The following is a 27,727-nucleotide window of genomic DNA, read 5'->3' on the forward strand; positions in this document are numbered from 1 at the left end:
TAGGAAGGCACTTATTTGTGTGAAATTGTATTCTAGAAAGCTTCATTCTCCATTAAGCAGGCGTGAGAGAAAAACAGAAACACTGAGCTAATGGAAAACTAGACTTTCCATTTAGAATGGTTGTTACGCACTGAGGTATTTGAGTAGGCTCTGAATATGTTCAGCTTTGTGTCTAGTTCATTTTTTGACAGAAGTTAAGTTACATTTTTTTTGCAATTGAGACTGACTAGAAAGAATCTCTATAGTACTTTTAAGTAGTATGTTTTGTTTTCTGACTGGAGATGTCTGTTGGGTTGTATTTACGAAATAGTTTATTAGTGGAACAAGTGAAGTTGCCTGTATAGGAGTCTGGAGACTGGTTGAAATTGGAGTTAGAGCAGTACTATACAGTGATGTGTTTTACTTTGTAGATTAGCAAAGAACTTGGCTACCATGGTTTATCCTTCCTGTAGTTTGCTGAGTTCACAACTCTGGATGTCAGTAACTATATTAGGGGCATATAAAGGATAGTGAGGGAAACATACTCACAAGCGAGGAGAATGTGTTGAGCAGATGGAAAGAGTACTTTGTGGGGCTGATGAATGAAGAGAATGAGAGGGAGAGAAGGTTGGATGATGTGTGGATAGTGAATCATGAAGTACAATGGATTAGCAAGGAGGAAGTAAGGATAGCTATGAAGAGGATGAAGAATGGAAAGGCTGTTGGCCCAGATGACATACCTGTGGAAGCATGGATGTGTTTAGGTGAAATGGCAATTGAGTTTTTAACCAGATTGTTTAATGAAATCTTGGAAAGTGAGAGGATGCCTGAGGAATGGGGGAAAAAGTGTTTTGGTACCGATTTTTAAGAATAAGGGTGATGTGCAGAGCTGTAGTAACTACAAAGGGATTAAATTGATCAGTCACAGCATGAAGTTATGGGAAAGAGTAGTGGAAGCAAGGTTAAGAAGGCAGGTGATGATTAGTGATCAGCAGTATGGTTTCATGCCAGGAAAGAGCACTACAGATGCGATGGTTGCTCTGAGAGTGTTGATGGAAAAGTACAGAGAAGGTCAGAAGGAGTTGCATTGTGTTTTTGTAGACTTAGAGAAAGCATATGACAGGGTGCCTAGAGAGGAGTTGTGGTATTTTATCAGGAAGTCTGGAGTGTCAGAGAAGTATGTAAGAGTGGTACAGGATATGTGCGAGGGTAGTGTGGCAGCGGTGAGGTCTGCTGTGGGAGTGACGGATGTGTTTAAGGTGAAGGTTGGATTACATCAAGGATCAGCTCTGAGCCCTTTATTATTTGCAATGGTGATGGACAGGTTGACAGTTGAGATCAGACAGGAGTCCCCGTGGGCTATGGTGTTTGCAGATGACATTGTGATCTATAGTGAGAGTAGAAAACAGGTGGATGAGACCCTGGAGACATGGAGATATGCTCTAGAGAGAAGAGGAATGAAGGTCAGCAGGGCTAAGACAGAATATATGTGTGTGAATGAGAGGGAGGACAGAGGAATGGTGAGGATGCAAGGAGTAGAGGTGGCGAAGGTGGATGAGTTTAAGTACTTGGGGTCAATAGTTCAGAGTAACAGTGAGTGTGGAAAAGAGGTGAAGAAGAGAGTACAGGCAGGATGGAGTGGGTGCAGAAGAGTGTCAGGAGTGATTTGTGACAGATGAGTACCAGTAAGAGTGAAAGGGTATGTCTACAAGAGGGTAGTGAGACCAGCTATGTTATATGGGTTGGAGACAGTGGCATTGACAAAAAGTCAGGAGTTAGAGTTGGATGTGGCAGAGTTAATGATGTTAAGATTTACACTTGGTGTGACGAGGGTGGACAGGATCAGGAATAAGTACATTAGAGGGTCAGCCCAGGTTGAAATATTTGGAGACAAAGCCAGAGAGGCAAGATTACATTGGTCTGGACATGTGCTGAGGAGGGATGCTGAGTATATTGGGAAAAAGATGCTAAGGATGAAGCTACCAAATAACAGGAAAAGAGGAAGGCCTAAGATAAGGTTTATGGATGTGGTGAGAGAGGACATACAGGTGGTTGGTGTGACAGAGCAAGATGCAGAGGACAGGAAGAAATGGAAACAGATGATCTGCTGTGTCGACTCCTAACGGGAAAAGCCAAAAGAAGATGATGATGATGATAACAGAGTAGGAAGCAATAGTGAATGGCTGGTAGTTATAGGAGCTTGCTCAGTATGGAAAGGCTTGGTTATGTAAAGTAATCCAATTTTGTGCTAGTTTTGTTTGCAGTATAAATGATATCTTGGTCAAACTTCTGGTATGGTCACTGATGAGTCCAAGTAGTTTAGTCAATGTCATGTGTGCAATTATGGCTTGCTTTAATAACATCATTTCAGATGTATATAAACGGTTTTGTTCAGTTAGTGATGGAAAGAGGAGAAGCTCATTGTTTTTTCACATTTTGTACTAGCAGGGATTATGATAGCCATTCTTCAAACTACATACAGTTTTCTTCTGTGACAACTTGGATCTGCCTGTATGAATCAGCTAAGCAAATTATAGTGGAGTTATCTTTGTATTGTATGATTGAGCATTGCTTGACTGAACCGTGCATATCATTTGTGAAAATGTTGTAATGGAGAGGATACATTATTGACCCCTATGGTCATACTACAGTCACTGATGAGCAGTCAGAGTGGGAGTTTTGCCATCTGACACTGTTATTATTAGTCAAGGTAGATATCAAAACACTGAATGTAGAAATTACTTGTTTTGTGATTTGTTAGTTTTGTTGATGGTAGAAGGTGGATGACAGTACTGAAAGCTTTGAAGACATCCAGGAAAAGGAATGCAACTAACTAACCTTGGTTTCTACTTTGGTTGATTGCCTTGAGGAAAGATTACAGTACAGCCTTAGTATTTATTTATTTATTTTAATTTATTTATTCTTTGTTGACCAAGTTAGTCCCACTAGCCTAGTGGCCTTTTTTCAGAAGAGACCTGAGGTGGTATTTTAATGTCCACAAGACATCAAAGGCAGATAGAAGGATAACTTACATCAGCTTTTGAATGAAGAAAACCCCACAGAAGCTGTACTGCCCCAGACATGGCCTATGATGAAAGAAGAAGATGAGCCCAAGGTGACATCCCTCCCCTGGGCCAGTGATCAAGAAGCCTCAATCCTCACCTCTGACACCGGTGGGGACTGTTCACTTTGAGAGAAAAATATACACACACATTATTTTCAGATGCAGATCTCTGCACCAAGCACAATTTCCCTTAAGAGCACACAAGGAATGCACACTTCAGTCCTGGGGCTGAACTTCCTCTCCAGGCCCCAAATAAGACTCCACACTGCCCACCTCAGAGTTGAGTCTTCAGATAGTTGTTCTAAACCAAGTCCTCCAACCACCCTCTATGTGAAATCAGTGCTCTGGTCCCTGTTCATAGGTTCATAAGTTGGTACTAAGCTATCAGCCCTAGGGCCTATACAAGCCAAGCCATAACATTTGCCTGGTTATTTTTTCCAGGAATTTTACTTCCCTGGTCCCCTGTCTAGCAGGGTGACTGACGTGATCCCTGGGGTGAATTTCCTATCTCCCATCTAGTCATCAAGTTTCCTTTTGAAGAGGGCCAAAGAGGCCCTCTTCTTGACATGCATGTGTAGTCTATTCCAGAGAATAGGGGAGTCTCTGGGACAGGAATCTATCCCTCCAGCGTGTTTTGTTCATTGTGATGACCAGGTTTAGATCCCTGAAGTGCTTGGCTCTGAGGGATTGGGATTTTGTTAAGTGTAGCATGTCCATCAGCTCTGGGTTTGACATGGCCTTGTATGTTAAGCAGAGATTGCCTCTTTGTAGACGATATGTGGCAGAGTATAACTGGAGTTATTTTAGCCGGTTAGCATAGGGCATCTCCTTTAGGCCTGTAATTCTTTTAGTAAGGTATTTCTGCAGCCTTTCCAACTGTTGCAGATGTCTTGTGAGGTACATAGGGTGTTGTACTTTATAATGGGTCTAATGAGGGATGAGTACAGTGGGACAATGACCTCGTTTTCCTGGATGAAAAGCCCTTTGTAGTGAGATGTGCCACATAGAAGGATTTCCTGACTGTTGTGGCAATGTGGTTATCAAAGGTGAGACCACTGTCCACCTGTGTCCCTAAGTCCCTTATCACACTTTTGGTGTTTAATGTACTGCCACTTATGTGGTAATTCATGGGTACATGTTTTTTTCCAAAGGGGATAACTATACATTTCTTGGCATTGAGCTTGAGCCCATGGCTCTGGCACCAAGCATCTGTCTCTGTAAGGCCCTTTTGTAGGATATCCACATTATTTGGGGATTCGATAATGGCTCCTAGTTTGCAGTCATCTGTGAACTTTGTTAGCCAGAGTCCCTTAGTGTTGGCCTGTACTTCAGAGAAGTAGATGCCAAACAAGAGAGGTCCCAGGACTGAAGCCTGAGGCACTAAACTTGTCACTTGTCTGGAGCTGGATTTGGAGTTGGCTACTTTTACAGTTTGGGTTCTGTCAGTAAGCCAGTTTGTGACCCATCCAGTGATGTAGGGATTAATGCCCGGCTTAGTAAGTTTATCTATCATTCCAGAGTGTGGGATGGTGTCGAAGGCCTTAGCAAGGTCCAGATAGGATGTGTGGACTGTCTAACCCTCATCCATGGCTCTGAAGACTGATTCGAAGAAGTCAATCAGGTTGAGGAGACAAGATCGGCTCTTCTCAAAACCAAATTGGGTGGGGTCCAGTGTTTGAAGGTTGCCAATGTCTTTGTTTATAAGTTCCATGATAATGCATTCTATGGCTTTGCAGATCAGGCTCATTAGGCTGATGGGACGTTAGTTCCTGGGGTCCAAGGTGGACCCCCTTTGTGGAGCGGGATAACTGTAGCTGTGCGCCACTCAGTGGGCATGAAGCCTGAGGTGAAGCTATGATTAAACATGACACTTAGGTGAGGTGCCAGTTCATTTTGTAGTTCATGTAGTACACAGCCCAGGATGTTGTCTGGTCCCATGGATGCTGTATTCAAAAGTGCGTTTTTTACCTGTGTGGCCGTGATTACCGGCATTTGGCAATCTTTTGGTATTGAGATGAGCCCTTTAGGGGCTGAGAGGGAGGTGAAATTGGCACTGAATCGATGTGCTAGGATACTGGCAATATCCTTGGATCAGTATATTTAGTGTCATTTTGTTGTTGCTCAGAGCATATCTGAGTATTGCCATTTAGATTCTTGACATAACTATAGAATGCCTTGTGGTTGTCCTTAGAATATTTGGCAATTTTATTTTCATAACTAGCTTTGGAGGATTTTATGAAGGAACTCAGCTTCTTACTGAGGCTGGTAAGGGAGTTTTTTGTATAATGGGATTTTCCTTTTTTCTATAACAGTTTCTTCCTACTGTTGTATAACTTGTTAATGGCAGGGGACCACCAGATCGGTTCCTTTTTTGGAGGACAGCATCTTGGTTCTATTTGGAATGGCATGATTTATGCAAAACTGGATATGTTTGTACAGTTCCTTAGTGTAGGATTCGGCAGTCAAGCTTTCAGTTCCTGTCTGCATGGGTGTCATGAAGTTTGTCACTTCTGACTTGAGTAGCATGAAGTTGGATTTGGAGAAGTTTTTTATGGAGTTTTTCCCTACTGGGTGGTGGGGGTGGGATGTGGATGGCAAGGGTGATTAGCTTATGATCAGACCTGACTAACGAGGGGGTGACCTCTGGTGTAGAGCATCAATCTCCCATGTTGGTAATGACCAGGTCAAGGGTATTTGAGCCCCTGGTGGGACTATGGATTAGTTGATCCAGGGCATTGGAATTTATGAATTCCCAGAACCATTGGGCAAAGGTGTTGGAACCCGAGTAGTTTTCCCAATTAATGGTAGGGTAGTTGAAATCACCCAGTATTAGGTTGTATCTTAATATTTTCCAGTATTTTTAAAAAGGTGTAGTGAGAATCTTGGGGCATGGTGGGGGATCTGTAGCAAGCTAGAATTTGGATTACAGTCTTACCTAGTGTTAGTTGCACCTGTAATATTTCAGATGCATTGTGTTGGGCAACTAGCCTGGAGGTGTAAATATCCTTGCTAAATATGGACATTCCACCACCTTTAGTGTTTCGGTCCTGGTTTGGTGGCCAGAAAGTGTGGTAAGAGTTGTAGCCTAGTATTGCAGGGATGGTCTCTGGAGCCTTGAACCAGGTCTCGGTTACTGCACAGATATCGATGTTCTCCATTTTTAGGAGTGTCTCGAGAGAGTACATTTTGAGGTTCAGACTTCTAGCATTGAGTAGCATAACCTTCGGATTTTGCATGTTTTTATCTGTTACGCTGGTAGTTTTGTCATTTGAGCCTTGCCTAATAAAGGCACTATGGGGGTGGCAAGAGCCTTAGCCAGTAACCTGAATCTCAGGGGCGACAGGTGCAGACCATCTCTGGCAAAGCATTGTGGTTTGTCGATCATTGGCTTGGGCTTTCCAAGTAGCTGACACCCACACACACACACAGACATACACACACACACACACACACACACACACACACACACACACACACACACACACACACTTTTTGAGATTTGATTTTCACTCACACACACATACACACACACACACACACACACACACACACACACACACACACACACACACACACACACACACACACACACACCTGGGAAAGGCTGGCACAGATTTACCCACTATGCCACTTCAACCCATACTATAAGGTAGATACTGCCACCAGAACACCCCAAAGCCAGCTACTCTAAGGCTGCTACCAAGGTACCCAATTATACTTAGTAAAATTAATACTTATTCAAATAGTAGTGCTTCCAAGCAGCAAAGCATTCAGAATCATGAAGCCACAGTGCCCTAAATAAATGCAAGTGCTCTCAAAGATTAAAATATTTTCTAAAAGACCAGCCACAATGAAAGGTTTAGATATATTTAATAAAACATAAATATGACAATACTGAATATCTATTCACAATAAACACCAGAGTTTCAATTGACAGGAAATATAAAAACAACACAGATGGAAAGATTCAGACAGATACAGAAAAATAATATTTAACTAATCTCACTATATTTTCCTAACTGACTGAAGAATTACTGTTCCCTACTTACTTGTTAGAGCAAGGCATGATGAAATGGATGAGTGTCTTTGTTGTCAGTTCCAATAACAGAGTGCTGAGTGCTACTTACACATCTCTCACTAGTATCTAAATACAGTTTCACTGTTGGCTACAGAATGACATCACATCTGGTTACCTGACTCTGTGGTTCCCACACTATGCCCTCACTAGTAACTGAGCCAGGATTTGGCACAAATGTGTCACAGTACATGCATAGAACTTTGCTAAGGCTTAATACAACATCTGGAAGGTAAAAATTAATTCCAGCACTTCTACCATTCCCGCAGAAAGGCTTTTCATAGACATTGCATCTCCAGCTGCATTCAGACCTGTGAGATAGAATCCTTATGGCCTAAACCAAATTATTTAATGTCAGGCTATTTTTCTTAATGTTAGCTGGCTGAGCTTAACTCCTACCCTTCCAGTATCCTCTGTTAAAATATATACATTTCAGCAGGTACAACAATACAGTCTGACATACACGTGTATTTCTTTTCTGTCTAGCAGGACCCACTGCTGATACATTTTTACTACAAGCAGCTTTACAAATGCATTTTAACACAAGCATCTGTACAAATCAGTTTGATATACAAATGACATATAATTCTTTACAAAACTCCAGCTAGCTATGCTGACATATATTACACATGTACTGTCCTACTCTCTCTGGCACAGCTGGAACTATCTCACATCATTACACCCACCATAGAAGAAGTAAGAACATCACTAAGGAAAATGAATTTATGGAAAGTAGCAGGCTCAGATAAGATTGCAACAGACATGATCAAGATGTTGGGTGAGTTAGGGAAAAATAGCTCCAGAGAGTTCTCATAGCAGTATCCCAGATGACTGGAGAATAAGCATACTCATGCTAGTGTACAAGAACAAAGGGGACATTCACAACTCTGGGCAGTACAGAGGCATCAAACCCCAGTCACACTGCATAAAAGTACTGGAGAGGGTGATTGATAAATATGCAGAGTGGCTGAAAGTAAGATAGGAAATGTGCAGTTTAGGTTCTTAGATGCGTACTAGGATAATGGCACTGGAGCCTTTACAAGCCTAGCCCACAGAAGTGTCCTAGCATCGTGCCACCCGACGTTAGTTCCCAGTGCCACAAAATTGGCTAAATAAAATGGCCAAACTTCACCAAACCAGTAAAAAAATGTAGAAATTCACCGGATTTCAACGTGAATAAAATACTATTATTTTATTAGTTAAAACACATCACATAAGTGCTTTCATCTTTCATGGAGACTTCTTCAGATAAAATACACTTACAGTCATCATCTTATTTATAAACTAGCTGAAGTTCATTAACCAGTCGGGAAATGCTAGTAATTAAAAAATCCCCTGTGTTAAAGGTGTACAAAGCATCTATTCCAGTCACAAGTACTTACAAAAACATTTTTCAGAATAGAATAAACTATGAAACATAAATAAAAATACATAAAAATCATGTTGAATTCCTTTAAAATTTATGTTAACAAATCTTGTGAAAGGGAATTGTAATACCAACAAACTAGTGTACCTAGCTAAATGTGACAGCTGTTCAGGATACTATTTTGGAAAGACAGAGAGAGCTTTGAAATCAAGAATTTATGAGCACCTTTATGAGATAAGGAAGAAAAATGAAGTCAATGCATTGTACAGGCACTCTGTTGTGTGTAGTTATTTTGTTAAGTTTAGCTTTGGTATACTGGAAAAAGTGCAGATTCATTCCAGGGGTGGTGATTGGCAAAGATATTTGTTAAAAAGAGAACTTGTCTGGCAGTTGCAACTAAATGCATCCTCCCCCCAGGTTTGAACGACCAAGTATCTCTCAAACCCATACTGAGTGAAAAAGCAGATTTGTTAACATAAATTTTAAAGGAATTCAACATTATTTTTATGTATTTTTATTTATGTTTCATAGTTTATTCTATTTTGAAAAATGTTTTTGCAAGTACTTGTGATTGGAATAGGTGCTTTGTACACCTTTAATACAGGGGATTGTTTAATTACTAGCATTTCACGACTGGTTAATGAACTTCAGCTAGTTTATAAATAAGATGATGACTGTAAGTGTATTTTATCTGAAGAAGTCTCCATGAGAGATGAAAGCACTTATGTGATGTGTTTTAACTAATAAAATAATAGTATTTTATTCACGTTGAAATCCGGTGAATTTCTACATTTTTTTACTGGTTAATTCCCAGTGCCTTTATCAAGTAGAGCCACTGGCGTGATCCCCAGGGTGAACTTTCTATTTCCCATCCACTCATCAAGATTCCTCTTGAAGACGGCCAGTGAAGTGCTCTGCTTTATATGTATGGGATGTCTATTCCAGAGCATGGCCAGTCTCTGGGTTATGAACCTGTCCCTCCAGCATGTTCTGTTGATTATGGTAATAAGGTTGAGGTCTCTGGAGAATGTGGTGCAGAGGGATTGGGATTTCTTTAGATGTAGCATTTCTAACAGAGCTGGGTCAGACATGGCTTTCTAAGTCAAGCAGAGATTGCCTCTTAGTAGGCGATATGAAACAGAGAATAGCTGGAGTTTTTTGAGTCTGTCCATATAGGACATGTGTTTAAGGCCTAGGATCCTCTTTGTGAGGTATTTTGTGGCCTTTCCAGCTGTTGCATGTGTCTAGTGAGGTACATGCCAAATGGGGCATTATACTCAATGATTGGCCTAATGAGGGAAGAGTAGAGAGAGATGATGACCTCTTTCTTCCTAGATGCAAAACCCTTGGTAATGAGGTGTGCCACACAGAAGTACTTTCTGACCACAGTGGCAATGTGGTGGTCGAAGGAGAGGTTGCTGTCAACCTGTGTCCCCAGATCTGTTATATGCATTCAGTGTTCAGTGGGCTCCCATCGATGTGGTAATTAGTGGGAACTGAGTTTTTCCCAAAGGGGATGACGATGCATTTTTTTGGCATTAAGCTTAAGGCCATGGTTTCAACACCAGTCATTGGTCTCACTGAGGCCTTTCTGTAGGATGCCTACATCACTTGGGGAGTTAATAATGGCTTCCAGCTTGCAGTCATCTGTGAACTTGGTCAGCCAGAGTCCCGCCATGTTGGCCTGGACTTCTGAGAAGTAGATGCGTAACAAGGGAGGACCTGGACTGATCCCTGTGGGACTCCACTCATGACTGATTGGCAGTCTGACTTGGAGTCTGCTACTTTCACACAGTGGGTTCTATCTGTGAGCCAGTTTGCAACCCACCTAGTGATATAGGGGTTGATGCTTAGTTTGGTGAGTTTATCAATAATTCCTGAGTGGGAAATGGTATCAAAGACTTTGGCCAGATTGAGGTAGGCTGTATGAACTGCCTTGCCCTCATCCACAGCTCTGGTGACTGACTCAAAGAAGTCAACCAGGTTGAGCAGGCATGATCTACCTTTCACAAAACCAAATTGCGTGGGATCCAGAGTTTGCAGATTCCCTATATCCTTGTTTATTAGGTCCATGATGATGCATTCCATAGTTTTGCATATCAGAACACAAAACATGAAGTTTGATTACAGTGAGAATGACCATAGAACCCGGGTCATACATGAAACATGAAGTATAATTACAGTGGGAACTACCACAGAACCTGGGGCATACACAAAACATGAAGTATAATTACAGTGCAAACTACCACAGAACCTGGGGCATACACAAAACATGAAGTATGATTACAGTGGGAATGACCACAGAACCCGGGGCATACATGAAACATGAAGTATGATTACAATGCAAACTACCACAGAACCTGGAGCATACACGAAACATGAAGTATGATTACAGTGCAAACTACCACAGAACCTGGGGCATACATGAAACATGAAGTATTATTACAGTGTGAACTACCACAGAACCTGGGGCATACACAAAACATGAAATATGATTACAGTGCGAACTACCACAGAACCCGCAGCATACATGAAACATGAAGTATGATTACAGTGCAAATGACCACAGAACCCGGGGCATACATGAAACATGAAGTATGATTACAGTGTGAACTACCACAGAACCTGGGGCATACACGAAGCATAAAGAATGATTACAGTGTGAAATACTACAGAACCTGTGGCATATATGAAATATGAAATCTGAACAGCCTACCTGCCCTTGTAGGAGTGGTTTCTGCCCAGAACCTGTAGTTTTATTGGCCATTTAGTGCTAATTTCTGTCTCTTCAATCTTTCTGATATAAAAACCACATTTGCGTGGTTTTTGTGTTTGTATAAGTTCAGCAGATCCTGCCCAGGTGTCCTGCAGAGACCTACAATGCCAGAGAGACAAAAGGAGAGACTTTGGAGTGTTTAAGTACCATTTTTTTGTTTTTTCTTGTTGCTTGTTGCTATTTCCGCCTAAACACTCATTTTCTGGTGTTTATTACTTCTCAGAATGCTCATTTTACACAGAAATTGCATTTATTTATGCCTGCACTTTAAAATTCATTTTTGTTGTAAATTGTATTTTTAACTGTTACTGGCCTCCCACTCAAGTGCGACAGCCATTACTCCACTAAAAAAGTGTTTTTGCATTTGTTTCTACTGTTTTCTTGAAAAAACAAAAAAATTCTTGCTGTTTTCCCACCTTACTAAGCTAGAAAAGTCTAGTTTCAACTACCTGCTGATATCTGGACTGTGTTTAAGCTTCTGTGTTTGGCCATAACTTACTTGGGCAAAAAGGAAGTTTCTTTGTTCATCAGTGAGAGTAGGGAGCTCTGAACAGCCTACCTGTCCTTGGAGGAGTGGTTTCAGCCCAGAAACTGTAGTTTTATTGGCCATTTTAGGCTAATTTCAATCTCTTCAATCTTTTTGATATAAAAACCGCATTTGCGCGTTTTTTGTGTTTGTATAAGCTCAGCAGATCCTGCCCAGGTGTCCTGCAGAGCCCTACAATGTCAGAGAGACAAAAGGAGAGACTTTGGAGTGTTTAAGTACCATTTTTTGTTTTTTCTTGTTGCTTGTTGCTATTTCCACCTAAACACTCGTTTTCTGGCATTTATTGCTTCGCAGAATGCTCATTTTACACTGAAATTGCATTTATTTATTCCTGCACTTTAAAATTTGTTTTTGTTGTAAATTGTATTTTTAACAGTTACTGGCTTCGCACTCAAGTGTGACAGCCATTACTCCACTATAAAAGTGTTTTTGCATTTGTTTCTACTGTTTTCTTGAAAAAACAAACAATTTTGCTATTTTCCCACCTTACTAAGTTAGAAAAGTCCATTTTCAGATACCTGCTGATACCTGGACTGTGTTTAAGCTTCTGTGTTTGGCCATACCTTACCTGGGCAAAAAGTAAGTTTCTTTGTTCACCAGTGAGAGTGGGGAGCTCTGAACAGCCTACCTGCCCTTGTAGGAGTGGTTTCTACCCAGAACCTGTAGTTCTATTGGCCATTTTGGGCTAATTTTTATCTCTTCAGTCTTTCTGATATAAAAACCGCATTTGTGCGGTTTTGCGCGCCGGGCAGCTCCGGTTAGCTAGGGCTATACTATTCCTGACTCCACAAAGTCTACTCTTCAGTTTTTCCCTTGGAACTAGACAAACCTTCAACTTTAGCACTCAAACCATTAATTTTACAGCCCAGCACTTGCTTAAAATACATAACAAGCACTAAATACCCCTAGCATTAGCCCCCCTTATACTGTCCAGAAGGACAAGGCTCTCTATTCATTACCACCAGTCAGTCAGAAAAACAGCTCACTCTACCTATTCAGGCATGTCCAAAGGGCAGTTTCCGGCATACTTTCCAGTCCAACTGGTGAATCTGGGCATTTTGAGGCAATGTTACAACTGCCTCATGTACACAGACAACCCTCTCCTCCTACCAGCAAACACTAATATATGCGAGAGATGCAATTATACAGCCAGACTGGAGGCAAAGCTCTCTCAACCCCAGACTGTAACTTACTGTCAAGAGGAGAAGGGTAATACTTGCAAAACACCACTAGTCTCACATAAACCTAACAAACTATCACAAGCAAATAACACACATAAATACACGAAAACATACTCGAAGGCTCTAAATAAAAATCTGCAAAAGCAACAGAGGCCTCCAAAGCAGACATCCAAGCAACCTCCACAACCTATCACCAACCATGAAACACATACTTTACATAATCAGTGTGCCACATAATCACAGCCCATAAGGCAAAATAACATACCCAACACACTAGGTGACTCTATAGTCAGGCACACTGATGTCCCACTAACTAGGCTGGACAAGGAGAAGGTAACAGTTAGCTGCCTGTCAGGTGCCACATAAATAAAGCACTCAGGTCACTCCAGAACAAGTATAAATATGACTCTGTCATTGTACATGTTGGTGTGAATGACCTGAAATGTACCTCCCTGGACTACATGAAAAGAGACATGGAAGAGCTCTCTGATCATGTAGCCCAGGCAGGTATGACCCTGACCCTGAGTAGCATCCTGCCCTCACCAAAAATGATGCCACAGTATAAAGAAAAAAATGATCAACTTCAACAATTGGCTAAGTTTCTGGTGTCATTCAAAGGGGATCCAGTATCTGTCTGCCTGTGATGACATGCTCGACAAACCATGTTGCTTCGTAAGAGATGGATTGCACCTGTCACCCTTAGGCTTTTGAATACTGGCAAAGGCTCTTGCCGCCCCCATAGTGCCTTTTTTAGGCAAGGCTCAAAAGACAAACCCACCACTGTAAATAGCACAAGTAACCAAAAACTGAGGGTGATGCTACTCAACACCAGAAGTTTAAACCTCAAAATGCACACATTTGAGGCACTCCTCAGTATGGAGAACATCGATATTTGTGCAGTAACAGAAACCTGGCTTAAGGCTCCAGAGAGCACCCCAGCACTACCAGGCTATAACTCATGCCATACCTTTCAGCCACAGAACCTGGACCGAAACACAAAAGTCAGGGGTGTATCCATATTCATCAAGGATACTCACACCTCCAGGTTAGTGGCACAGCACAATACATCAGAGATCATCCAAGTGCAACTACCAACAGGCAAAACTGCAATCCAAATTGGAGCTTGCTACAGATCACACACCATGACCCAGCACCCCCATTCCGCATTTCTGGAGACACTGGGAAATATGAAGGTCCTACGAAACACCCTAATACTGGGTGATTTCAACTATCCAAACATTAACTGGGAGAACTACTCAAGTACTAACACCCTTGCCCAATGCTTCCTAGAATTTATAAACTCGAACGCCCTGGATCAACTGGTCAACACCCCCACCAGAGGAAACAACATATTGGACCTGGTCATCACTGACATGGGTGACTGGTGTTCCACACCTGATGTCAACCCCTCGCTGGTTAGATCAGACCATAGACTAATCACTCTGGATATTCACATTTCACCCCAACCCCAAGCAAGGAAACCACCGTGAAAAACTTTTCAAAAGCAAACTTCACATTGCTTAAGACCAAGGTGGAAAGGTTCACAGGCCCCACACCAATGGACTATGCTGTCCAAGCTGCTGAAACCTATACAAAGGCCTTCTATGATCATCTACAGGAATGCATGGATCATGCTAACCCAAGTAAAACCAAGACTCACTCCTCCAAGAAAAGGAAATCAGTCTGGTGGACCCCGGCCATAAACAGGCCCTACAATAGAAGGAGGAAACTAGTATAGATAAGAGCAAAATCCCTAGAAGGAAAGACATCCCTGATCAATATCAGCAAGAAACTACGATCCCTCATAAAATCATCCAAGGCTAGCTTCAAAAGAAAAATTGCCAAGGACTCCAAAGATAACCACAAAGCGTTCTTTAGCTATGTCAAGAATCTAAGTGGAAACTCTCAGATCTGCTCTGAGTTGGTGCAGAATGGCACAAAATACACTGAACCGACTGATATTGCCAACATTTTGACAGACAGTTTCAGTGCAAACTTCACACCCCTCTCACCCCCTAAAGGGCCCATAAGCATACCAGAAGAATGTAAGGCCCTGGCAATCACCAACACACAGGTTAAAACAGCCCTATCCAAAGCCAAAAACACAGCCTCAATGGTACCAGACGGTGTCCCAGGCTGTGTCTTACAAAAGCTCCAAAATGAACTAACCCCTCACCTAAACACACTGTTCAAACTCACTCTCTCTACAGCATCAGTTATCCCACTCCACAAAGGTGGCACCACAATGGACCCCGGGAACTATCGCCCTATAAGCCTGACTAGCCTGGTCTGCAAGGCTATGGAGCACATCATCATGGAACTCATTAACAGAGACATTGGGAACCTCCAAACTTTGGACCCCACCCAGTTTGGCTTTGTTAAGGGCAGATCATGCCTCCTAAACCTGGTGGACTTCTTTGAGACAGTTACCAAGGCATTAGATGAGGGTAAGGAGGTCCACACAGCCTACCTAGATCTCGCAAAGGCTTTCAACACCATTCCCCATTCTGGTATTATAGACAAACTCGCCAACCTGAACATTAACCCCTACATCACGAGATGGGTTGCAAATTGGCTCATGGACAGAACCCACATGGTGAGACTCTAGGTCCAACTCTAAACCAGTTACAAGTGGTGTCCCCCAGGGCTCAGTCCTAGGACCCCTCCTGTTCGGTATATACTTCTCAGAGGTACAGGCAAGCACAGGAGGACTTTGGCTGACCAGGTTCGCAGACGACTGCAAACTAGGGGCCATAATTTATTCACCGGCTGATACAGATGCCCTCTAGAAGGGTCTCACTGAGACATATACCTGGTGTCAAAATCATGGCCTCAAGCTGAATGCCAAAAAGTGCATTGTCATCCCCTTTGGAAAAAACAAAGTATCTGCGAACTACCACATAGGTGGTAGTCCCCTAAATACAGAAAAAGTAATAAGGAAACAGGGGACCAAGTAGATAGCAATCTCTCCTTTGATAATCATATTGCCAAGGTGGTTAGAAAATCCTTCTATGTGGCCCACCTAATCTCAAAAGGGTTCGCATCCAGAACAAAGGAGGTTATTGTGCCTCTCTACTCATCACTTATTAGACCCATTATAGAATACAACGCCTCATTTGGGATATACCTTACAAGACACCTGCAACAGCTGGAAAGACCATAAAAGTACCTCACCAAGAGGATTACTGGCCTCAAACAGATGACCTATGCAGCCTAACTAAAGAAACCCCAGCTGTACTCGGTTGCATACTGCTTACTCAGAGGTGATCTCTGCTTGACATACAAGGCCATGTCCAACCCAGAATTGATGGCTATGCTCCACCTAAAAAAAAACATATCCCTGAGAGCCACACGCTGTAGGGATATAATCCTTACCACAACGATAAATAGGACGTGCTGGAGGGATAGATTCCTGACCCAGAGACTCCCCATGCTTTGGAACAAGATTCCAGTATACATCAGGCAGAGCCCCTCACTAGCACTCTTCAAGAGAAGCCTTGATGGGTGGATGGGAAACAGAAAATTTACCCCGGGGATCACTTCAGTGGCTCTGCTGGACAGAGGCACAGGGGACTTATGGCTCTGCTGGTCAGAGGCAGAGGGAACTAATCTAAGGGGGTGGCGAAAGCCAACACACTCTGGCTAGGCTTATAAATGCCCCTGGGTAGATAGCCTAGTACTTACCTATGAACCTATGAGGTATGTTTTCTATGACATGGAAATTTTTTTACACTCATTTTATTAAACAGAGGAGCAAATGATATGGACATTTCATTTTCTCCTACTGACATTTCTGTGACTGTATTTCTTCTTTAGATGTGTCCACATATATTCATTTCTGTGAGGTAAAAGGCACAAAAAATAGATATAGTATGGAAAATATCATCAACAGTACTGCTGGAGAAGAGCCTGGGAGCTCTCACCAGAAGATATAGATGTGGATAAGCAATTTTAGTAGGCATTGAGAAGCTTTAGGAAAGTACTGAGATATGAGTGAAAAATATTGGCATTAGAAGGTAATACACTGTTATTCAATTATGCAGACAATCAGGAGAGCATTATCTAGAATATTGTAGATGTTTCTGGAGAAACCTTCTCATCAAAGATATAGACAACATGGAGACAATCCAGTGGAGGATAAAAAAGCAACCAGCATTTAGATCAGAAGCTATATTTAGTTAGTTAGTTAGTTAGTTAGTTAGTTAGTTAGTTAGTTAGTTAGTTAGTTAGTTAGTTATGTTACATTTGTTTACTCTGAGTGTTGACTGAGCCAAAAATAAAGGCCCATTTTCAGATGAGGCCCGGGGGAAAAGGCCTAGGTTGCATATAAGCAATGTAAACAACAGCATTTAAAAACAGGTTACATGGTAAAAACTGATACATGTTTCATATAATAAATAGTGTAAACATAGAAGCAACAGGCAGGTTGCATAGTAAAACAGTAATGAAAATTGCATAGAAAGAAAAAAAGAAAAAAAAGTGATGCAAATAGCAATGAGAAACAGAAAAAAATAGAAGAAATATTTATTATATAAAGAAAAATAATATATATGAACTTTATAAGGAGGATGACATGACAGAAGCTTTAAAATACCCTAAGGTAAAGAAAAAACTCATGATTATAGAATCTTGTACTGAAGACACAGGTCAGTATAAGGTGATGTAGTCTAAAGTTAGGAGTGATTTAAAGGGTCAATGTGAGGAACTTTCTACCAGGGAGTAAGTGGTAGTAATATAGAATGACAGCCTTGTTGAGATAAAGCAGGGTTCAGAAGTGATGAGACAATCCATTAACATATAAAGTAATATAGTTAGTGTACATCTGGTTACTAAAGCAAACTGTGTGTCAAAAAGAGAAAGAAAAATGCCATTTAGGTAGGCCAAGCAATCCTTACCTACCATCAGTTTCTGTTTATCTTCTGTATGCGTGCTTCCTTATGATTTTTCATGTATATGTTACCTGAAAACAGGCTTGTTCTGATTCAAAATATGTCTGTCTAGTTTTTCATTCTGTTAACCAAATGTATCTGGAGCTTTTCTTCCCGGGCCTCCGCTGAAAATGGGTACCTCATGATCTAGTCGGACTTTCCTGGTAAACAAATGGCAAATAAATAAATAAGTATATTTTGATGCAATCTACTTAAGTTGCAAGTTCCTGTTCTTGATATAATAATATATAGTGATGTTGTAAGTGACACTCATTTGGAATTATAAAAATACACAGAGTGCTAGCCCAAAATAGTACTCAGTACATTTAATCTGTCCACATTTTATTTAGTTAGTTACTTTGTGTTATTTATTTTATTACATTTATTAGTTTGTTTGTTTGCTTGCTTGCTTATTTATGTTAACTAAAATAGACCAGCTGGGTAAACTCCATTTTCACTGGAGGCTAGTCTGAAAAAAACAGTAATCAAGTATTAATATAATCCAAACAACGTAAGAACAATACAGTGCAAGATCATTCATGGTAGGTATGACAAATGATGTGTGATGCAAGAAATCAGTGTAAACTGTGTTTATGTAATTAAGCAGTGTTTACGTAAAATATGCGTAAAAAATTCTTAAAAATCAATCTGTGGTGTGTATTATGAAATCATCTGTCTGATCTGTTGGTCTGATTTCTGTACACATGTTGGTTGTCTGCCTTGGCCACAAGTAGGACTCCATTCACTCAACTGGCCTCTTTCATTTCCAGAGACACCCAGAGAATTGAGGAACTTTTCAACAAGAACCACCAATTAAGGGAGCAGCAGAAACTATTAAATGAAAATGTTAAAGTCCTGGAGAACAGGTGAGATGAACAGTGTACTTAGGTCTGGCACAAAATGATTAGACATGACTTTTTGATTGTATCTATCTTTGAAGGAATAGTGTTGCTGTTTCGTTTTCATGGTTGTGTTTTAACATACGTATTTGTTGATTCAGGGTTTGACTTCATTCAGGGTAGAACCTAACAACTGGGTTTAAAATGTCTGATTAAGAAAATTCTGAAATACGAGGCAGGGAAGTTTAAATGGACAGCAACAAGGTTTATACAACAACTTTCTCATTTCTATGTCGTAAAATTAATTTCCCAAACATAAGAAGGATTTTTGCAAGCATCTGAATTTATTAATAGAAATTGCCTACATTATGGGTTTCAAATGGCAACACTTACATGCACGGTCATTACATTGGCAATTTTCAATATTTCTGCATCAGCATGCTAGCTAATGAAGCATGGCTAAAGCCTGATTGCTAAAGTAAAGAAGCAGAAAATACTAAAATAAAATTCCAAATTGATCTGAAAGCTAAAACAATAAATTTTAGAAAAGTTTTGGTTTACTAATACTAAAAAAGAACAATTATGCTTGTAAATTCTGTACTAATGTCTTAGAAAAAAAAATTTGATTAAAAGCAACTGTCATGTAGCTGTCATAGCATAGAAATGCTTTTCCTATTATAGTATTTTAAACGATATTCCAGAGGCATAAACTTGCACTCTATAAATCATCTTTACTTTCTTTTGTTCTTTTTTTTAATTTATCCAAATCGTTTGGGTTTCTAATATCATGATGGGAAAGGACCCCATTCCTAAATCAAAATATGATTAAAGTTCATGAAATTGGTATTGTTTCAGTCTTTGATGTCAGCCAACAGTGTTCTTTGCAGCACCCGCAATGTGCCCAGTAATGACACCTCCTGCAATTCTTATGGGGTTAATGGATTGGTAACATATGTAAATATGATCTTACATTCTTTTTTATAAGACCCGTTGCTCCTACTACTGTTGAAACTGTCTGGGTAACTTTCTTCCACATTGCACTCATTTCTGCCTGCAGATCCTGGTACTTTATGACTTTGTGTCTCTCTGTATGCTGGACATTGTAGTCACTGGCAGTGGCGATTTCAGTGATCAATGCTACTATTGTTTTCTTTTCATGGACCACTATATCCGATTTTCTAGCATCTATCTTTTGAACTGTTGGTAATGGTTGATCCCATGTGATATAAACTTCATCATTTTCTATGATGCTTTGTGGTTCATGTTTCCAGTGTTTTTCAGCCACTTCAGTACCATAATGTTTGCACAATCCAATCCCCAGTGCAAACAGTCTTGCCACATTATTATGCCTTTCATTATACAGTCCTTCTGCCATTAGTATGTCACAACCAGCAATGAGGTGTGCAGCTGTTTCAAATTCAGTTTTACAAAACCTACATTTGTCTGTTTCTCCCACATGTTCAATGGACTTTGCAAACCAGCGTGTACATAGCCCACTGTCTTGGGCTGCCAATATTAACCTTTCATCTTTTGGTTTCAATTTGCCCCTCCTTAACCATGCCTGCATTCATTCCTGATCAACATGAGGTTCTTCCAGAAGTTTTCTATACTTGCAACTATATTTAGGCATTTTCCACATTTCTTGCCTTCTCATCTGGTCCTTCACCTTATATTCTTATTTTTGTTTTTGGCACATTCAGTTGCTGCCTGATTTTTATCCACTTCTGGTTTGATTTCCAATCCTGCTTGACTCTGATATGCTTCTGCTAGATTAAGCAGAGATGTCATCATAGATTTAGTCTTGTCATGTTTCAAAATTTTCATTGTGTTTGGGTCTTGTGAGGTCAGCAGATATGTGTGGAGTCCCACGATTGTAGATCTGTACATGTAATTAATTTCAAGGAGGCCCATCCCTCCTTCAGAACAAGAAATATATAATCTTGGTATATACCGATTTTTATAACTCATTTGGTGAGCATGAAGCATCCTTCTTGTTTTCCTGTGTAATCTATCCAACACGTTTTGGGGCCAGTCATTCACTCCAAAACTGTAAGTTAGGACAAGAAGAGCAAATTGGTTTATAGCTTGGATTTTGTTCCTAGATGTCAATGCTGTTTTCAGGATTAATTTGAGTCTTCAAAAGTATTTCTTACTAAGTTTTATTCACATTTGTTCATGTTTTATTGCTGATCCTTCATCAATTCCCAAATATTTATACACTCCCTCTTGCTCACGTTCTTTTATATCACATTCTTGTCCCAAGCTGATGTTTTCCTGGTGCTGCAGTTTTCCTGATTTAAAGGTTGCTTTTGCACATTTATCAAGGCCAAATGACATTCTTATATCATCTGAAATAGTTTTGACAACCTGCAGTTGTGCTTTCAGTGCCTCATCTGATGAGCTATACAGTTATAAAACTTTGACAAAGAGAAGATGAGAAGTCTTTACACTTTGTTGTTTTCTAGGACCCAAATTATAGCCATGGCCTAAGCTATTAAGTAAACAGCTTAATGGGTTAAGGGCAAGGCACAATAGCAACGGTGAAAGAGAGTCACCCTGGAACATCCCCCTTTGAATTTTTGTCCCTGAGACAATAATTTGCCCTTTATCATGGCTTAATTGCAAAGTGGTCTGCCACTATTTCATGGTCACTGTAATATAGTTGATCGGTGTAGGGTGTATCACATACCTTTTTAAGCACTCTTTTATCCATGAATGTGGGATACTATCAAATGCTTTTTGTAATCAATCCATGTCATACTTAGATTCTTCCCCTTTTTACAGTTGTCCACTATGACTTTATTTAACAACAAATGATTTTTTGTTCCATATGACTTTCTTTTATTGCCCTTTTGTTCTACTGCCATAATTGAGTTTTCTTCTAAATGACTAAAAACTCTTGTCAGCATTAATTCCCATGTATAGTTTATACGTCATCTGAAGGCAAGTTATTAATCTGTAATTTTTAAGGTAGCTTGCATGTTCACTCTTAAATAGGAGCATTGTTTTTCCTGTTGTAAGCCACGTCGGTGTCTGTTTGGGATGTGCATATAAATACTTCTTATTCATGGCTAAATCTTTGTGCAAAGATGTTAATACTTTTAACCAAACGTTAGGCACTGCATCTGGGCCTGGGGTTTTCCAGTTACAGGTTATTCTTAACTTTGTTTCAATCTCTCTAGCTGTTACTTCATCCCATTTCATATTCTGTGCGTTTAAACTTAAACTTCTATCCATTTAGCATCTTTGTGATGTTCCACAGGATCTTCATAGATACTTCTCCAAAATGTATCTATTTCTTCTTTTTTTGGTGGTCTTTCAATTAATTTTACCTTGTTTCCCAGTTCTCTATAAAACCTTTTTGGGTCATCAATAAATTGCTTATTTTGAACTTTTCCTTTATATTTATCTGCATATCTTCTAAACTTTTCCGCCTGTGCTGAAATTTTTAGTTTCTTTGTGATAGTGCATGATAGAGCCTGGTCTGTTCTAATACTGCGCATTGCTTTTATCACATCTATCTTTCTTAATATATTTGTTGATCTGTTCCCTCTTCTATAGTCTTCCACTTCCATCTATAACTAGAGAACATGTCCTAGCTGTGCTCGCTAAAGCCAACAACACAGCATCATTGGGCCCAAATAACATCCCAGGATGCCTCCTGAATAGTCTAAAATATGACTTGCCAGGACCACTGGAGTCATTATTTAACCATAGTCTTAAAACAGGCTTTGTGCCATGTGAATTGAGGACCACAAAAGTTCTCCATCTTCATAAGAGAGGACCTTCAACAGATCCTCGAAACTACAGACCCATTAGTCTGACTAGTGTGATTTACAAAGCTGTGGAAGGAATTATCATGCAAAGGATCAGCATAAACATAGGAGACCTCCAGACACTGGACCCATCCCATATTAGTTTTGTCAGAGGAAGGTCATCCCTGCTGGAGTGCTTTGAATAGGTCAACGAGGTAATGGATGAGGGTAAAGCAGTGCATACTGCTTACTTTGAGCTGGCTGAGGCATTTGATACAAATGTACAGAACTAGGTATAGGACCCCTTTAGAACATTCTTGATAGCTGACTGGCTCATGGATAGGACCCAGGAGGTTATGATCCATAAGCCAACCTCCACAAAGATGACAGACACCGGTGGAGGCCCTCAGGACTCAGTGCTTGCCTATTCTTCTTTGGCATCTACTTCTCAGACGTCAAAGCCAATGTCGGTTGCATAATAATTGCAGTCATTACCTCATAGAAGCAAGAAACAGGGTTTGATTCTGACCTCTGGTTATTGGCTAGGCTTGTAATAGTCTGAAGGCTGATAGCCTACTATTTGTCTATGAATATAAATAGTGAAATGTTTCTTATATCATAAAATTGAGTTTGGAAAGTACTTTGTTTAACGAGGAAAATCACAAGTATTGCATTTCTGAGGTGATTTTATTAAAATGGATGAAAATACAAAAGAATGTTTCAGAATTAAGGTTTATCTCATATCCTTGCCATTTTTCAGTATTTAACTCAGATATTCACCTTACACATTTTACAGGCTAGCCCATAAAAATGCAAATATTTTCAGATTTATTTATTTACACACCTGTTAACCCAGCAGGTAAACTACTCCTTGTAGACTCTCCCCAGCTATTATTATTTGATTTTAATATTTCATTTCTGTTTGGTAACTGGGTATTTCTAACCAAGCAGAATACATGTGTAGTTCACTCCATTGGGAAAAGCTCTTCCAAGTTAAAACAGCAAATGCAGTCAGAGCATAAGCAGAAATACAAATTTAAATTGATACATTTATGACAAGACATCAGGATATAGAAAAGGTTAGGCATTACACATAACCAAATAATCAGTAGGGGGTGGACAACGATCCCAAATCAGGGACAGAATTTAAATATTGCTCTTATTAATTTAGAACATTGCTAGAATAACAGGTTTTGCTATAGGTTCATAGGTTCATAGGTGTGTACTAGGCTAATGGCCCTGGAGCCTTTACATGCCTAGCCCATAGGATTACTCTGGCATCATGCCACCCGGCCTTAGCTCCCAGTGCCTCTGTCAAGTAAAGTTACTGGAGTGATCCATGGGGTGAATTTTCTATTTCCCATCCACTCATCAAGATTACTCTTGAAGAGGGCCAGTGAAGTGCTCTGCTTGACATGTATGGGAAGTCTATTCCATAGCATGGGCAGTCTCTGGGTTATGAACCTGTCCCTCTAACATGTTCTGTTGATTGTGGTAATGAAGTTGACATCTCTGGAGCATGTGGTGCAGAGGGACTGGGATTTCTTTAGATGTATCAGGCATGGCTTTGTAAGTCAAGTAGAGATCGCCTCAAAGTAGGCGATATGAGACAGAGAATAGTTGGAATTTTTTTTAGTCTGTCCATATAGAACAAATGTTTAAGGCCTAGAATCCACTTTGTGAGGTACTTTTGTGGCCTCTCCACTTGTTGCAGGTGTCTAGTAAGGTACATGCCAAATGGGGCATTGTACTCGATGATTGGTCTAATGAGGGAAGAGTAGAGGGAGACAATGACCTGTTTCTTCCTGGATGCAAAACCCTTAGTAATGAGACCTATGCATTTTCATGAGCATGCATTTTTTGAAGGATATGAAGTCTGAAGTACAAATTTCCGAAATTATATAGTAAATTCCATTCTCATAAATTTGCCAGAAAATCACAAATTTTATGAGGAAAAATTCAAATATCTGAGGCAAAAAATTTGAGCATTCTCTGAAAATTCTGGAAAGTTAAATGGTATGCTATGTGCGACATATGTAATAGTTAAATTCATGGCAACTGACAACTATCCCATCTAAAACCACAAAAAATAGTCTTAATTGTTTAAAACTAAGGTCACATATTTGAGCTCATTCAGAAATCAACAGGCAAGGTTTATAAAGACTGAATAATGCCTTCCCCATTACCTATTTCATGGTGCATTCCCAGGCAATGTAAGGTTGCTCAGTGAAACTTTTTACTTGGGACTGGCTGATGGCATTAACCATAAAATGTAAACAACTGATATTGAGGTTATGGTTGCTTTGGTCTTCTCTGTGCTTACAACATTCCAAAACAGAAACTAGTGTTAGTTCTGTCAGTAGAAAATGTCTTCAATAATTATATCATTTTAGTGTAAAAAGAGTACTCAGTCATGGTCTGATAGGCCCAGCAACTAATGTGATAGTGGAATCGTACAGCAGAGTGATTCAGGAGGAGAGGATAAAAAGCTGTAAAAAAGGTAATTGCTAGATGCAACACCATCTGAAGATATCAAACTCAACCAGAGGGAAATTAAATAGGCCACTATTTTCTAGATATGTAAGAAAATGTAATTGTAACAACACTTCATCATTAGGAGGTAAACTGGATGTGAGAGAGAGGATTAGGACATCTGCAAATCCGTAAGGGAAATATTATTAAATGGAGTTCTGAAATTAAGCAGAAAAATATTCTTCTACAGTGAGTAAAGTAACAGTGTGTAGAAGTGGGAGAAAATATGAAGGGGACATTTAGGTACTGCAAACTAGAAACATGAGCTCAGTCTGAAGACTGTGTTAGAAAGCAGCGTATGCATAGCATAAGGGCAATTTAAGTGAGTCTTTTTTTCCACAGAAAGAGAGGTGAGCAGGGGAAGAGGACCATGTGTGATATGTTATTGGCCTAGCTGATGGATATTAATATGACTTCCTGCAAAGGATGTCTTAGCGTTCCTATATGAATCCATTCTTAGCTAGGTCATTAACATGGCTTCCTGCAAAGGATGTCTTACCATTGTTATAGGTGACTGGACATAGGAGACAAGGAGGGAAGTGGACATATTACGTTTGACTTCAGCCCTGTTCCACTTTAAAAGAAGAAAGTAAACAAGCTGTAGGCTCTGAGACTGGACCAGCAAAAAGGTTCACAGACTCAAACAAACAGTTTCCCAGAACTAGCCTGGGGATTCCTCCTAATTTTCATGAAGTTTCAAGGGGGTAACCATTTGAAATCGCAGGACCCGCTTTGTTTAGAAATGAGATATGTAAACCAAACATCCAAAAATCCAGGCTTACGTATAGTAAGTCACATAGTGAGATTTCTCATAATAGACCCTTTTCTCCAAGGTATAACAATCTCAGCGTTAGTACATATAATGTCAGGGTATGGGGTGAGTACCCCCACATCGAGTGGTATAAGGGGGCTTGCCCTTCTGCGATAAGCACGTTTAAAGCAGAAGATGAAGTTTCGATCCCCACTCTCTTCTTTTGCATTTTCTGTGTTTTCTTCAGAATCGCGGGACTCAGAAAAGCAAGTCTCAATATTTCAATAACAAGCCTTCAAGAGAGGGTCTAGATTTTCAAAGGAAGCCTTATTCGTATAAATATGAATGGCATGAGAGCTGCAATAGTGGCAGTGGACACCTAAATATGGATGTCCTTCACATAAATGCAGCCTTTTTAAGAGTCACAATGCACTCTGGTTTCATATCATCTTGTATTTTCTCTTGCCTTTTTAGCACTGGTATTGGCAGAAGAGGGTTTGTGAATAATCATTTCACTTATCTGCATTACAAGCAGACAAGCAAATGCACATAAATACACATCAGCCAATAAAGACAAATGCACATTTATCACCTATGCAGAGAGATAATAAGTATTTGGGAATGGACAATGGATAACAATAATTTTGCAGGCATTTTATTTTATAGGACAACAGAAAAGAATGTCAAACCATGAACTGTAACATATGAATGTCAAGTGAGCAGACTAGTTTTTCTGCAGATAATATTCTACCTTGGCCCTATTTACGTCGATATGTTTGCTATAAAAGACAAGGACCAGAAACTAACTTTTTTCCCCATTCGAAAGCTGTACAGCCTTTGGCTGCTCCCTTGGCTTCCATTCTTACCCAGTCCTGGGTCCCCCCATCTCTCCTTCCAAACAGGGTTCCCCTAGATGTGACCCTTTACAGGTATAGTTTTATCTTATTACAGCTGAGTGACGCCTCCTGGTGCCTCTGCAGTTGCATCCTACTGACGCCTCTAGGTGGCAAATATTGTTTGTTCATGTCTGCATCAATAATTCCAAAACCATGCTACATGCAAAGCATTAGAAGATTTCTTCTTAAAACTTACACAATGGTAAATGTAACTGGATTGATAGTTGACCTCTGCCTAGTGCAGGAAAAGATATATTACTTGTTGATAATTTAATATTTATTTATTTTGTTATATACTTCATGTTTTTCTAAATATCTCAGCAGTCAAGTAGCACAGATAATATCAAGTAGCACAGACACAACTGTCTGGCATAATATGAAAGGTCTTAGCTGGGTGAATAAAATGCTGCTGACAGTATGTGTGTACGTTGTGTGGTTGCTGAGATGTTGTAGGTCGTTTACATAATATTACAAACTTAATAGTTACTATGCTTACTGTGAGTTATAAAATCCAATGTAAGACAGAACATGAAGAATACTACCACTATAAAAGCAGTTTGTGTTGAAGAGTTTGCCATTTATACTTCTGTAACAACCCCTATGGTTCCAGAGATATGAAAATTTTTTTGAAATACGTGGACATAATTTAATTCTGTCAAAAAGCTTAGGCTCCGCCCATTGGAAGTTACAATGCAAACTTCCTGAGCTCCATTGCAGGGCATGAGTTAAGCTCCTAAGGAAGGTTATATGGGATAACAGAGTATTATCCCTGTGGAATGTGGAATCCAAAGGGGGAGTTGCAATTGTGGAGCCAAAAGCCATCATGCATGTGCCAGGTCAATCAAAACCCCCTAGCTAAAGAATAAACTAGAACACTGAAGTCAAGGCATTAGCATGCCTGTATTTTAATGTCAAGTGACTGGTAAGTCTCTCCAACAGAGGTCACAGAGGCATTAGGCTCCTCCAGGTTGTCCTGACTGGGATAGGAGAGCTGCCATTGGCTGCGTCATGCAGTCCCTGCTCTTCTCACCCTTCTCT

At 40.1% G+C, this 27,727-nt stretch overlaps 1 protein-coding gene across 1 annotated transcript in view; it reads left to right on the forward strand.

The window, feature by feature from the left end:
- RBBP8NL (RBBP8 N-terminal like) overlaps positions 1–27,727 on the forward strand; it is a 345,060-nt gene that overhangs the window by 89,838 nt on the left and 227,495 nt on the right. Inside the window, exon 4 of the mRNA XM_044090408.1 lies at positions 18,687–18,782. Coding sequence (XP_043946343.1) covers positions 18,687–18,782 — 96 coding nt within the window. The remainder of the gene's footprint in view (positions 1–18,686; positions 18,783–27,727) is intronic.

This window comes from Protopterus annectens, chromosome 12.part0 (genome assembly GCF_019279795.1).
Source record: "Protopterus annectens isolate FY-2018-M chromosome 12.part0, PAN1.0, whole genome shotgun sequence".
Lineage (NCBI taxonomy): Eukaryota > Metazoa > Chordata > Ceratodontiformes > Protopteridae > Protopterus > Protopterus annectens.